This window comes from Notamacropus eugenii, chromosome 1 (assembly GCF_028372415.1).
Source record: "Notamacropus eugenii isolate mMacEug1 chromosome 1, mMacEug1.pri_v2, whole genome shotgun sequence".
Lineage (NCBI taxonomy): Eukaryota > Metazoa > Chordata > Mammalia > Diprotodontia > Macropodidae > Notamacropus > Notamacropus eugenii.
The window spans coordinates 165,793,301-165,809,185 of record NC_092872.1 but is presented as its reverse complement, the minus strand read 5'-3'; the positions used below and the strand labels follow the sequence as shown (position 1 = coordinate 165,809,185).

The 15,885-nt window shown below is 35.8% G+C and overlaps 1 protein-coding gene across 1 annotated transcript in view; it reads right to left on the bottom strand.

The window, feature by feature from the left end:
- Window positions 1-1,083: 1,083 nt before the first annotated feature.
- Window positions 1,084-15,885, bottom strand: part of LOC140509799 (cytosolic carboxypeptidase 4-like) — a 270,487-nt gene continuing 255,685 nt past the window's right edge. The window contains exons 4-6 of the mRNA XM_072617744.1: window positions 8,416-8,547; window positions 1,752-1,928; window positions 1,084-1,289 (exon numbers count right to left, since the gene is read on the bottom strand). Coding sequence (XP_072473845.1) covers window positions 1,260-1,289; window positions 1,752-1,928; window positions 8,416-8,547 — 339 coding nt within the window. The 3' untranslated portion in view covers window positions 1,084-1,259. The remainder of the gene's footprint in view (window positions 1,290-1,751; window positions 1,929-8,415; window positions 8,548-15,885) is intronic.

The window sequence follows — 15,885 nt, the reverse complement described above, 5'->3', positions numbered from 1 at the left end:
AGTAGGGGGAAATACATCATTTTTTCTGTTCTTTTAGGTCAAGTGATGAGAAGGTTGAATGTCCTCCCTCATTTTCTCACACTCCCACAAGAGATGATGACCTTATAACACAGGGGTAAAAAGAATGATGGAGAGCCTTGCACAGTAAAAGTAAAACAAAAACGGAATCAAGGAGGAAAAATCTATGCAACCTCCCTCCTGTCCCCAGAGTCTTGAGTTTTCAGGTTTCTGGGGCATCTTGTTTGGAGACATTATCTTTGGGTTTGAAAATCACTCTCTACTGGAACCTGAGGGTAAGAGGAGGTATTTTTTTTTCCTTTTGCTTAATGAAAAATTTCAAGGTCACAAATTTCAGGAACCCTGTAAAGATGTAACTAGATTTAACTGTTTTCTGGGTGAACCTACTCTATGTGGTCATGTTTTGAGGGAGGCAGTATTTATGAAAGTTCACTACACAAAGAAATCTCTTGGGAGATTTGCTTATTTGTCTTTGAGTTAAAATATTCCCTAAATATTTTGTATTTTAATCCTAGATGATTGATTAATATATACTTTCAAAGAGAAAGCTATATATATGAACTATTGAGTACATGCTACCAAGATATGCTATTGCCAAGGGAAAGATATCCTAAGTTCATGAGATTCTAGGACCAGGGACAGGTGAGACACAAGTCTGCAGAAGGGCATTCTCATTCTAGTGAAGTATCACAAGAATTGTGTTCACTTTATAACCACTGGGAGAGGTATATAATGTTCATTTGCATGACATTTTCCACTGAGGTCTAGATAATCATGGGTGAATTTGTATACTCCAAGGACTTCTCATTTGTCCCAGGAGAACAACAGAACCTGTGTAATAGGCTTTATTTCTTGTGAGCTGGGGTTGTTCTGGGTGTGAATGGATGTCACCAAGGAGCTGTCTATCATCTTTCCTAACAAATTAAAATGTGTTCATTATACTGCCCCTATCACAAATTCCTTTATTTATGACTCTTGGGAGGATGTATGTGAAGAACAGCTAAACCAGTGTGCTGAAGTAGATACCCAGCTGCTTTGGCTGTTAATATAGCTGTAGGAAAAACATGATTTATCCTAGAGTTTATTTCCCACTAGTTTGTTACAAATCCCACACCAACTCTGTGGTGACCCACAGAGTGCACACACATCAGTGGGCTTTGGTGATGTTATGACAATCTTGAGAGCCACTAACTTGAGTAAGTACCAAAGGCACAGGCCCATCTGGAATATAAGATGTCTCTTCATGGACCGCCTCCATGACTGAGCAGGGTCTGTTCAATTAAAAAAAAGAGTAACAACTTCCTATTCATGAAACCAAGCCAAAACTAATGCAGTCATCTCTGCAACACTGCATTGAGACTTTATCTTTCACTGGGGTAGCAGGTGGAGAGGAGGCTCCCTCCAGCCCCCTAGAAAAATCATCAGTTGGATGGGCAAAACCAGACTATTTCTGGAAATAGCAACGATTCTTTTGTAAGTGGATAAAAGCCATTAACCAGTTCTACTTCAAGGCAGTAGAGTCCCCTTCTACTGTATTCTGGTGCTACGCACGAAGGACACCATCCCATGAGTGTTAGCACTCAAGTAATTGATCAAATAAGTCAACAAGTATTTATGATAGTAATTTGGGTGTTGTGTCATACGCAGATGTTCCACTCTCTTCGTGGAACAGCTGAGGGAATCCTAAGTGGCCAAATAAAAGTTTTGCCAACTGTAAGGCAAAAGATACTTACTTTATAAGGTCCTTGATTACAACCACAGTAGCTGCTTTCCATGGTATAGCTCCTCAACACTCCAATTTCTCGCCACACAACAACCCGAGCAGTTGAAGCCCTGGATTTCTCCACCAGGAAGCTACAGCTGCTGATTTCAAATGCAGGTGCCACCTTATCAAGGATTTTTGGAAGTGTCTGCAATAAAAAATAAAATTATTTTGAGTCACAGATAATTGGCTGGATAATTAAATACTCATATTAACATGTTATAAGAACTCTTCAGTGAGATCAAGGATTATTAATACACCAGCCCAATAGCCCATACAGGAAAAATGAAAGGGATTGAAAATACCTACTGTCAATATTATCACTTGCAATCAGATAGTCTATCAACTCAATAAGGTATAACTAATAACTTGGCTTCAGGAAAATTTCAGTTCAAATCCTGCCTCAGGCGCTTACTAGCTGTGCAACCCTAGACAAATTATTTAATCACATTGTGCTTCATTTTCCTAAAATAAAAAATGAAGGGTTTGGACTCAAGAGCCCTTCAGATTTCTTCCTGCTCTAAAGTTGTGAACCCATAACATTTAGAACAGTAACTATAGGTAAATAGGAGGAAAAGTGACAAAGCTTTTATTTGGGAAATTATTCAGTGCCTTTAACCATTCTATGTTTTTTTTTGCAGAAAAGTCTCATCTTTTCATCACAGATGTTCCCCAAGTCATTCTCTATGGTTGAGAATATTAGAACATCCCAATCTCTAGTGAATTAAAGACCCACAGGACAATGGAGAGATGTATATTGGATACAAGAATTTTGCAGAGATATCATTAAATTCTATAATCTGAAATGTGCAGCATAACAAACAGATGGACTGCCTGAATGTTCCATGGGCACCTTAAAAATATTAACACAAAGACTGAAAGGAGGGCCTCTAAGCATATGGGGTAAATTATTTGTGGAGAATCTAAGGAAAAATCTAAATAAGAATCACAGAAGATGAGATAGTATAAATAGCATCTGATACACAGCCAAAAAGAGAATCCTCACATCAATGAGAGAAGAGGAACATCTAAGTATTGGAATATATACACAATCCTATATAAGGTTTTTTTCTGTGCTTGCTATATTTCTCAGTACCTAGTACAGTTGTTGTATACCCTTCATGTACCTTCATCACTATTATCACCAACATCAATAAGTATATTAATCACCTACTATGTTCTAAATGTTTACAATGAAAGGTAAAACAGTTCCTGTCCTCAAGGAGTTTACCTTCTAATTGGAGAGATAGCATGTAAATAATTAAGGACATACAAGATAGATAGAATAAAAGCAGGTCATTCCTCCATATTCATTGAAATGATTTGAATTGAATTATAAGTATTGAGTTGCACTGTCAAGAGTCTTAATTTCAATTTAGTCAATTGTTATGAAAACAGAAGAGAGTCCATGGGCCTGGTTAAGTATCAAAATCAAAAACCATTCATGTCTTCAAGGATCTTACAGTCTAAATGAAGGTGACTCTGTGTGTGTGTGTGTGTGTGTGTGTGTGTGTGTGTGTGTGTGCATGTAGGTAGGTAGTTTGGGATCGGCATAAGGAGTACACCTATGATTTCATTAGTATACAGAGCAATGAAGATAAACAAATTCTACCTTCAGATTTATACTTTCTCTGGAACTTAAAATCTTGATTTGTCCAGGTTAAACAGCATGATGTGTCAGAATTTGTATTTGGACTCATTTATTCCTGGTTCTGAAGCCTAAAAGGAAGCACTATATTATCGATGGATGGCCTGAATACTCCATGGGTACCTTAGAAATATTACCAAAAAGATTTAGAGAGGGACTTTTAAACATATTGGGTAAATGATTTAAGGAGAATCCAACAAAAAAATCTAAATGAGAATCAAATAAGATGAGAAGGCATGAATGGGATATGCTTTTTTCAGGCTTAAACAAAATGGATAAAGATAGATACATAGTGATTTTAGGGAAATGCATGAGCATCTAAGGGTAGGAGGAAAATATTACTATGGAAAGTGATTCAAATTGAATCTTGAGGGAAACTAGGGACTTTGAGAAACAGAGGTGAGGAAGGAGTACCTTCCAATATTGAAGGATAGCCAGTGCAAGGAAAAGTATGGAGGTGGACAGTGGAGAGCTAAGAACTAGGATTAGCAAAAAGACTAGCTTGGCTGGCTTACAGTGGGTATGGCGGAGAATGACATGCAATAAACGAGAAAAATCAGTTGGGTGAGGTTTGGAAAAGCTTATAATTAAAGTGGGAGATGGATGTGTGGGAGAAAAAAACAACCAAATGACTTGCACTGAAGAACGAGAAAGAGAAAGGAGTTTAAAGGACCTTTGGAATGTTTAGAAAACATGATGAAGGTTGAATAGTGAATTTAGGAACTGAAAAGACTGCAGCAATAATGAAGTAGTTGAAAACATAGGAGAATAAGAGTTGTAGATGAGCAGAAGTCAAAGGAGGATTCTAATTAAAGGACGAGGAAGCAAAAAAAAAAAGAATGAGAGTCCCGTAGGCAATGTTACAAGTGGTTCGAATCCTGCCAGGTAGTACCCAACAGAGTCAGGATTTAAACAGATTTTGTTTTCATTTTTTTACTCTAAACCCAATATTTTCTCCTCCCAATACCATTGTTATTTGTTCCACACCTCCTTTCTTAAGTTCATGTTTTCTCATCCCAAACCAGAAGTTTGCTTTCGTTGTTGTTTTTGCCTTAGATCAAAATGGTATAACATTTTACCTAGTAATAATGCTTTGCTTATGATCAACTGCTTGTTGCAATTGTTAATCCATGCCAATGGCAACTGCAGAGCAGAAAAGATTCTAATAAACCAAAATCACGGTTCTTTGGAATATGAGAGCTAGAGACCATTGATAGTGATGACAGAAGGCAAATATGATCAGAAGAAATATTCAATGGACCAACTAGGTAGAACCAAACTTTCTAGGCCTCATTTCCCTTACCTGAAAAGCAGAGATTTCAACTAGACTATCCCTAAAATCCTTCTGTTTCTGACATTAGGTCACAGGCATACATAAACACACACACTCATTTACTCATTCTCTCATTCCCTTCCATTACCGAAGAGACCTAATCCTAAATCAGGTTAAGTTGCTATATTGGGACAGACTTTAGCAGGGCAGGGTTGAAGCATCACCCATCCATTTATGGATAATGAAATACATTTTTTATATGTATTTAAGACCTTTTAAAAATTACTTTTTGGAATTGATGAGAATCAAAATGTTGTCTTATTCTCAAGAAAAATAAAGAAATCCAAATTCACTACAAGAAGAGAGTGAAATTAGTCAAGACAGCCTCAAGAATGATCTATGACATTCATATAATTCTTTGTGACCAGGCATTATTAAAGATTATTTCAGATTTGGCACATGATTTAAAATATATTTTTAAAAAAACATTCCTAATGTGGTTTCTTGGGGCAAGTAGAAGTTTTCTACTTGGGAGAATTTATATCTTGTACAAAGGTCATTTTATTCTGATAAAGACGGTATCTTCTACCAAGTTATTTGGCTTATCCATAAGAGATAATGGGCTTCAAAAATGCAAACATTTTCTTTTTGAAAAGAAGCACATTTTGTTTATAGTTCTTCATTGTTGGATTGACTTCATTATTATTTTATATGGACATAATCTTAGTTATTCTGTGATTCTGTAAAAAGCACTATATGTGAGGTATAAAAAAAAGTGACTCAGATTGTATGAAGAGAATGATCACATTCTTTTGTGGTAACCTGAGAAGTCACCAGAGAGAATCATAGATGTGGTATTTAATTTGGGGTAGCATTTAGACCAGAGAAGATATAGGAGAGGAGCATTTCACATTACAGGGACCAGAGAAGATATAGGAGAGGAGCATTTCACATTACAGGGACCAGAGAAGATATAGGAGAGGAGCATTTCACATTACAGGGACAGCACAAGCATAGGTGCAGAGACAAGAAAATGTCAAACATATTTTCATAACTAACAGTAATCCAAGTATAAGATAGTGGGAGATAAAATGAGAAAAATAGATTGGAAAGTATGCTGTGGTAGACCTTGAATGCCAAACTGAGTAGTTTAGACTTCATATAATAAGAGTTCCTTTGGTGAATTCTCCCATTTCACTTCATCCAGAACAATCTAATGAACTTATCTCTTCCTCAATAGAGTCTGCACGTATCCACAATCTGTTTATGATTAGGTATCATTTACTGGGGCTATGTCAAGATGAACTGGCATATTTGGAACTGGCCCTTACCCCTTTCAGCCACTGTGAGCCTTCCCAAAATGCTTTGGTTGGCCAAGACATTAGGGGTATGGATTTCTCTGGGAGGAGGCACCCTTAAATATTAGATTATAAAAGTTAACTAATATTTGCTTCACTTTTTTTAACCTTTCTCCAGAGGAGAGACTAGAGATGTACAAACAATTATGTCCTCCCAGGTATTCTTAAGTATATAGCCAAAACATATGGTCACCTATAGCTTTATCAATCACTTGACCCAAGAGAGGAGTTACTAATAGTGGAAATCAGAAAATGGTAGCAGGTCATACTAAGCTGGAATATTAAAGAATCCTCAAAAATCATGTGGCATAAACAGTTATATGTTTACACATAGAGTCTAAGAAGCAATCATGATATGGGTTTCCACTTTCTTGTGTGGAGAAGTAGTAGTCTGTATTTCTTTAACAGCTTGATCTCAGAGTACATTTTTATCATGTTGTTTACCTTGAAAATAAGACTAAATTTGAGACTTGGTTATTATACTATCCAGAGAGAAAAAAGGAGTTCCTGAGTAGCATGTCCCTCTGAGAAAGATGTCACTGATGTGCCTCCTCACAGCCTCCAGGTGGAAAGCTTTAAATCACTAAAATATGAGGTGAAAGAAGTCCTATATTTTCATTGTAACTGAATTGAGAAATTCAGACAGTATAGGTTTAAAGAGCAGAATGTCCCTGTCTAGCAATCACTAATCTGTTGGGGAGAGTTTTCACCATTTGTTTGCATTAAATATCTAGGAGAGAATCTGTAAGACTATAGGAAAGCTAAGGATGTCAGAATATTATCCTGATGGCAAATGTGAGATCAGACATTTTCTGCGGAGGACTTATTGGTTATTCTACGTGTTTTCCATATTTATCTATGAGCTTCTCCTATATCATCTTTGCCTGTGTACTGTCTGCAATTTGGTGGTTAAAAAAGGTTACCTTCCATCCATATATGTATGTTAATTTAAGGGTTTGTATGGGACTTGGTTACTACAGTAGTCCAATCTTGAAAGCTAGATATTAATACATTTGATGATTTCCCTGAGAAAATTTGAGGTGGAGGCAAAGTGTGCCAAAGAGAATATATTACTCTTGAATCAATCCCAAGATCAGTCCCAATCAAACATAAGCCCAAAATTTGGTGAAAAACTCTGGACTAGGGATTAATTTTTTTAGTAGACAATCAAAATTCATTCTACGTTTTTGAATCTGATCATAATATGATGTGAACTCTTCTTTAGGAAGTTTGGTCTGCAGTAGTGGTTTTTATAGATTGAAAGGAGAATAGACTGAAAGTAAAAAAAAAGAATATTTAGAAGAATATTCGCAATATTCCTGGGAAAAGATAAATCACTGAACTACAATGGTTTCAATAGAATAAGGAAAAGGAGGAACTTATTGCAAGAGAAAATATTAAGATCAAAACATAGGATCATAAACAGAGAATTAGAAAGGGATCCCAGAGCCTATTTTTTCTAACCCTTTCATTTTATAGGTAAGGAAATTGAGGTTTCCAGTGGGTTAGAGATAGAGAGAAAGGAGAATGTGGAGTCAAAGATAATTTCAAGGTTTTGAGCAGAGATACTTTGGAGAATGATGTTTATATGAGCAAAAATAGCATTGTTATTACAAAGAAATGATTCAAGGGGTAAAGATGAGTTTGACTTTTAAAATGTCAAACTTTAAGTATTTGGGAGACATCCAGATGGAGGTATTCTTTCAGCAGTCAGATATGAGGAAATTACCTCTAGGAAAGAGTTCAACCTGGTACCTGGATTCCCAATGTGTATTGGAGTGATATACAGAGTATCCCAAAAGTTGTAGATCAAAATAAGATATTTATAAAGTGTTTAGTTTAGTGCTTCATACATAGTAGGCATCATATAAGTGTTTATCCCCTCCCCCCACGAGTGTGGTTTTAAACTATAAAAGCTTAAAACTGAACTAAGACTTTTGGGACAATCTGTACTTCATCTCCTCTGTCCCTCTCCTGATTATCTGAATAGTGCAAAGCATCACTGAACTATAAACAACAATCTAGATGCTGAGAACACAGAATACAGTGTGAATATGGTATGGTATGGTATGAATTTTAAGATCACTCCGCTCCATCTAAAATGCCTTATTACTGATGATACTGGGACATTTGTGAACCCTACCTGTTGTGTAAGTGATGTCTTATAGAGTGAGCATGCATGGGGTTCCTTCCCTCCCAAAATGAAGAACCTATTTTAAAACTATTGGAGGACTTCTGATATATAGGAACCTGGTCTAAAACTACACAGGTTAAATAATCTTTATTCATCTTAGAAGCATGAATTCAAAGTGTAGGCATTAGTAGAATAGCTGGCATCATCCTCCAAATACCTTACCCTATAGCCAACATCTTCACTGATAATGGAAGTGTCCACTGTGCAACCTGCTTGCCATAAGGTCTCTTTGATGCTGCAGCCATAGAAAAACACATTCTTCTTCTGAGAGTGTCCATGGAAATCACAGAAGACCTAGGATAATCAGGCAAAAGAGAAAGGGAAATTAGTCCATTTGACCCCTTGATAATGAATTGATTGATGATGAATTTAATGGTGACTATTAATACACCCAATTAAACTTGATTTGTAACTGCAGATGTGCATAGCTTCTGCTTGATCAAGGGCTATCCTACAGTGTGGTATAGTGTAGCACCAACTCTCCAAATCTATTCAAGATTCTTTAACACTGGGATGGATTTGGTTTAATCACTCCCATTGACAGGTTGAGGTGAAAGGCTGCTACACACTCAATGTCCTGGAAATAACCTCTGGGTCAAGAGAGACAATCTATGCCTCATAACTTTAATCCCCTGTCTACCCCACAGTGATTCCCATTTAAATAAATAATCTAAGATGACCCCTTTAGCTCTTAATCATGAAATATAACAGAAGACACAATAATTACAATGATAAAATGAATCCACTCATAAATCTGGATCACACTCTTCTACCAACTTACAGAGTGTCCAGTGGGTAGAGTGGGCACAAAAAACCCTACCCATGAAGCAAATAAATAAAGAAACTCATATGCCTAGGGTAACAAGGTGTCCTTGATCTCTGTAGGTAATAGTCTGCATCATGCTTTACCTAATCGAGGTGATTGCTGTTATTCTAGACCTCTCTGTTCTTCTTCTGAACAAAGTTCCTTTTCTACTACTCTCAGGATGCTGTAGCCATTTTAAGAACTCTTAGTACACATCAGTTATAAGCCTAGTAAATGCAAATTTTTCCACATCTGCTCCCTTAGCTGGGTATTGAGGCAACACTACATTCTTCCAGTGAAAAACAAGTTCTTTGACCCTGCCATCTGCAGTGCAAGTCAGATCTGTTCTATGAGTCTGAGAACTTTCCCCTTCTAAAACCACAGAGAGCATTAAAGAACAGTGTTAACAAGCCAGTGGAGGGTTTCTCTTTATTCAAGGTATAACTATCACTAGAGAGCAAGGGAGTCTTTCTCCAGTTAACTCTTCAAATAGAAGATTCTTAAAACCAAGCTTTCCATCAATCAGATCAGCTTCCTACATAAACTGCAGAGACTGCCTATTTCTAGTCAGCTGATTTCAACTGTACTCAATTCAAAGTGGTGTATGTCTCCTGTCTCCTGTCTGCTTCTCTGTTCTTTTCACTTCTCAGATCCGCTAGTTTCTCAGCTCCATCAGCTTTTATATTCTATCCATGTCTTCTAGCATCAGCTAACATTTCTTCAACCATAAATGAGGTCGAGCAGATATTGTATTTTTCTCTTTTGCAAATTCTCTTTTAGTATTGTTTGGCTACCCATTAGGAATTGTAATTTCTGAAATGCTTATAGAATACAAGTTCCTTAAGGGCAAGGCTCTTTAATATTTTCTTTTGTTTTCCCATGACTTAGTCTCTTACTTTAGCATGTAGTAGGCACGTAGGAAAAGCTTGTTCATTGACGTGTAAATTTTCACAAATTCCTCCTTTATTTTCAATATTTTGTCTATCAAATATGCCATACACATTTTCCAAAAGGTATTTCTTTTTATTTGATCATTTTTATTTCTGGTTCTTCATTTTCTCGTCATGAAGCAAACCTCTTATCCCCAATAATTCCTATTTATTTAATAATCATCTTCTCTCTATAATATTATATCTTGTGATTTTGTTGAACTCATTATATAAATAATTATTTTTGAGACTACTGGATTTCAGACAATTTGATCTGAAAACAATACTATTTGGATCACAACAATATTGTTAATCCTTTGTCACTTTCCTGTCTTCCTGTGGTATTTTTAATTTCAAATACCATATCAAATATATATAGTGAAAATGATCCTTTGTTTTCTGCCTGATCTTATTGGGAAGGCTTCTAATATGTCTCCATTGTTTATTTTGCATATTTTTTAATGCTAGATATTTTATTATATTAAATAAAATCCATTAGTTTGAATCAATTCAATAAACATTTCTTAATAACTACTATGTATAATGCAACGTGTTAGATGTTAGGATAATAAGACAAAAATTAAAGATTCCCTGTCTTAGAACTTATATTCTTACTTTAGTCTTCATCAGTAAATGCTGTATTTTATCAGAGACTTTTAAGCACCTACTGACATAATCATGTACTTTTTGAAAGATTGTTGCCTATGTGTTAAGATGTTTTAAAGCAACCTTGCATACCTAATACCCAATTTTAATGTATGGAGTGAGTCGACATGAAGTCTAGGTGTTCTCTGGGAAACTGAGTTACTCTTGGGTATGCCATGGTGCTTTGTGACTGCTACGAGCATGACCAGTAATGGCTGAGTAGAGGGCCAGATTTCCCAATATCACCCAGGATGGACCCATACTCCAAAAAATCAGCTTCTACTGTACAAGGCAGAGTATCCCTTTACTGGTTTATTGGCATTTTATAGTGTTGCAGAGATATATTTCTCCCCCAGTCGTAATCATTTTAAAGTATCAATATTGATTTAAGAAGAAAAAAGAAAGAAGGCAATATATTCACTGGTCCTTCCTTGTCAACTTTGAAGCCAGACCACTTAGAACCACCTTTCTCAAATCCCCACTAACTCACACATACATGTGTCAGGCCTTTATACATAAGGTTTTGTCAGCGTTGGATTTAACTAACGTATATACAAGCCTCATTATGACTTGCCTCTACAAAGAAAAATACTAGTTCCTTATGACACACTGATCTGGACTTAATGTTCACTATTTTGTACCTCTAAAAAGATGTGAATATATGTGGAACCGGTTATGTGGATTTTGGATTTTTTTTATTATTTTATTTGTTTTCAGAGTTCTACAATCACTAACATATAACTTAGATTTTTCTCCCTCCATCCTCCTCTGCCCTCCTTCCCTGCCCCCTCCCTCCATGAGATGGCATACAATTGTGTATAGGTTCTACAGATACATTCCTGTTAAATACATTTTCACCTTAGTCATGTTGCACTGAAGAATTCAAATGAATGGGAGAAATCATAAAACAAACCAAAACATAATACAAAAGAAAATGATCTGATACATTCTGCAATAGAATTCCATAGTTCTTTCTTTGGATGTGGAGAGCATTTTGCCTTAAGGGATCATAGGAAATTTTTTTAAGTCCTTGCATTGCAGTGTAGTTCTAAATCTACCAGAAAAAATCTTCACACATTGTGGTTGTTGCTATGTAGAAAGTTCTCCTGGTTCTGCTCTTTCACTCAGCATCAGTTCATATAAGTCTTTCCAGGCCCCTCTGAAGCCTTCCTGATCATCATTTCTTACAGCACAATAGTATTCCATTACATTCATATACCACATTTTATTCAGCCATTGCCCAGTTGATGGGCATCCCCTTGATTTCCAGTTTGGGGCCACCACAAAGAGTGCTGCTATAAATATTTTTGTACATGTGCGACCCTTTCCTATTTTTATGCTCTCATGGGGATACAAACCTAGAAGCGGTATGTGTTCATCCTTCGTTGCTGGAGAAGAGCATGCCATCAGAGAATTAATGACATGGCTTGCACTTTACTTTGTTTTGAATGAGGGAGGGCTGTGCAGGACACCAGCCTCACTTCTCCTCCAGAGCCATCTGAATCCAGTGACAAGATATTCATCAGGATGACTGGAGATGACCCAGGATAAGGCAATTGGGGTTAAGTGACTTGCCCAAGGTCACAAAACTATTGCTAAGTCAAAGTGTATGTATATTTTTTTAGCCCTTTGGGCATAGCTCCAAATTGATCTTCAGAATGGCTGGATCAGCTCACAGCTCCACCAACAGTGAATTAGTGTTCCAACTCTCCCACAACTTCTCCAACATTTATCATCATCTTGTTTTGTCATATTAGCTAATCTGATAGGTGTGATGTGGTATGTCAGAATTTATTTTGATTTGCAAATCTCTAATCAATAGTGATTTAGAGCATTTTTTCCTATGACTATAGATAGCTTACCTTTTGTTCTTCCAGCTGAATTTTGATACTATTTTTTCTAGCTGTACAAAATAATTATCTGATAGTTTGATTGGTATGGCACTGAATAAGTAAATTAATTTACGTAGAATTATCATTTTTATTATATTGGCTTGGCCCACCCACAAGCAACTGATGTTTTTCCACTTACTTAGATCTTACTTTATTTGTGTGAAAAGTGTTTTGTAATTGTGTTCATTTAGTTCCTGAGTTTGTTTTGGAGAGGTAGACTCCCAAATATTTTAAAGTGTCTACCCTAGTTTTAACTGAGATTTCTCATTAGTAATATATAGAAATGCAAAGGATTTGTGTGGGTTTGTTTTGTAACCTGCAACTTTGCCAAAGTTGTTTATTATTTCAAGCAATTTTTTACTTAATTCTCTGCGATTCTCTAAGTATATCATCATATCATCTGCAAAGGGTGATAACGTAGCTTATTCTTTGCCTGTTCTAATTCCTTCAATTTATTTTTCTTCTCTTATTGCTACAGCTAACATTTCTAGTGCCATATTGAATAATAGTGGTGAAAATGGACATCCTTGTTTCATCCCCGATCTTATTGAACATGCATCTAGCTTATCCCCATTGCATCTAATGCTTGCTGAAGGTTTTAGGTAGATACTGCTTATTATTTTATGGAAAGTTCCAATTATTTCTATGTTCTTCAGTATTTTCAATATGAATGTGTGCTGTATTTTGTCACAAGCTTTTTCTGTGTCTATTGAGATAATCATGTGGTTTCTGTTAGTTTTCTTGTTGACATGATCAATAATGTTAATAGTTTTCCTAATATTGAACTTTCCCTGCATTCCTAGTATAAATCCTACATGATCATAATGTATTATTCTCATGATTATTTGCTATATTCTTTTTGTTAAAATCTTATTTAAAATATTTGCATCTATATTCATTGAGAAATTAGTCTATAATTTTCTTTATCTGTTTTGGCTCTTCCTGGTTTAGTTATCAGAAACATATTTGTATCATAAAAAGAATTTGGGAGAACTCCTTCTTCCCCAATTTTCCGAAACAGTTTATATAGCATTGGAATTAATTGTTCTTTAAATGTTTGATAGAATTCACTTGTGAATTGACCTGGCCCTGGAGATTTTTTCCTAGGGAGTTCAATGATGACTTGTTCACTTTCTTTTTCTGAGATGGTATTATTTAAGTATTCAACTTCTTCTTCTGTTGGTCAGGGCAATTTGTATCTTTTAAAATAATCATTCATCTCATTTAGATTATCAAATTTATGGGCATACAGTTGGGTAAAGTAATTTATTATTGTTTTTATTTCCTCCTCATTGGAGGTGAGTTCACCCTTTTCATGTTTGATATCAGCAATTTGGTTTTCTTCTTTCCTTTTTAAAATCAAATTGACCAAAGGTTTATCAATTTTACTGGTTTTTTCATAAAACCAACTCCTAGTTTTATTGTTAGTTCAACAGCTTTCTTAACTTCACTTTTATTAATCTCTCCTTTTAGTATTTCTAATTTGGTTTTTACCTGGAGATTTTCAATTTGTTCTTTTTCGAGTTTTTTTCAATTGCACGCCCAATTTCTTGATCTCCTCTTTCTCTATTTTATTCATGTAGGCATTCAAAGATAAAAACTTCCCCTAGGAAGTGCTTTTGCAGTATCCCATAAAACTTGATAGGTTGTCTCATTATTGTCATTCTCTTGAATGAAGTTGTTGATTGTTTCTATAATTTGTTCTTTAACCCACTCATTCTTTAGGATTCAATTGTTTAGTTTTCAATCAGTTTTTGGTTTATGTTTCCATGGCCTTTGATTACATACAAGTTTTGTTGCGTTATGATCTGAGAAGGATGCATTGACTATCTCTGCCTTTCTACACTGCATTGTGGGGGTTTTATGGCCTAGTACATGGCCAATTTTTTTATATGTGCCATGTACTGCTGAGAAAAAGATGTATTCCTTTCTATATTCGTTCAGTTTTCTCCAGAGGTCTATCATATCAACCTTATGCAGAGTTCTATTCACCTCTTTAACTTCTTTCTTGTTTATTTTGAGGTTAGATTTATCAATTTCAGTGAGAGAGAGGTTGAGGACCCCCACTAACATAGTAGTGCTGTCCATTTCTTCCTGTAACTCCCTTAACTTCTCCTCTAAGAATTTGGATGCTATACCACTTGGAGCATATATATTTAGTAATGAAATTGCCTCATTGCCTTATGGTGCCTGTTAGCAGGATATAGTTTCCTTCCTTATCTCTTTTGATTAGATCTATTTCTGCTTTTGCTTTGTCTGAGATTAGGATTGCTACCCCTGCTTTTTTTTTACATCAGCTAAAGCAAAATAAATTCTGCTCCAACCTTTTACCTTTACCCTATGTGTATCTCCCCTTTTCAAATGTGTTTCTTGTAAACAGCATATTGTTGGATTATATTTTTAATCCATTCTGCTATCCATCTTCTTTTTATGGGAGAGTTGACCCCATTTACATCCGCAGTTATGATTACTATTTGTGTCTCTCCCTCCATTCCCTTTCCCCTTGTTTATACTTTTAGTTTTCTCTTCTCCCTTCCTCTCCCCAATAGTTTTTATTTTTGACTACTGTCTCCCTCAGTCTTCCCTCTCTTCTTTCAGTCCCCCTCCCTTTTAATTCCCTTTTCCCTTACTGCTTCTTCCCTCCCTTTTAGCCTCCCCTCCTTTTTCTTTCCTCCTTCCCCTTCTACTGACTATAGAGTTAGTTGTATTTCTATACTTAACTGAGTTTTTTGTATCCTCCTTGAATCCAATCAGATGAGAGTATCTCTCAAACAATACCCATCTCCCTCCCCTCTTTCCCTCTACTGTAATATATTTTTGTGCCTCTTCCTGTGATGGAATTAATTTTATTTTTTTGTGCCTCTTCCTTTTCACATCTCCTATTACAATGGCTTCACACCCTTAAATCACATTTGTTATCATCACCTCATTTAATTTATACTCACTTCCTCTGTCTATGTATATCCCTTTTATATCTCATAATAAATATATAATTCTCAAGATTAACAAGTATCATCTTCCCTTATAGGGAGGTAAACAATTTGCCCATATTGTGTAACAAGTTTTTTTTTCCCTGTTTACCTTTTTATGCCTCTCTTGAGACCTGAGTTTGAACATCAGATTTTCTATTGAGTTCTGGCCTTTTCATCAGGAAGGTCTAGAAATCTCTTATTTCATTGAATGTCCATCTCCTTGCCTGAAATATTATGCTTAAGTTTCCTGGATAATTAATCCTTGGTTGTAATCCCAGGTCCTTTGCCTTAACAAATATTGTATTCCAATTCCTTCCGTCTTTTAATGTAGAAGCTGCAAGGTCCTGTGTGATCCTGACTGTAACTCCTCGATATTTGAATGGCTTCCT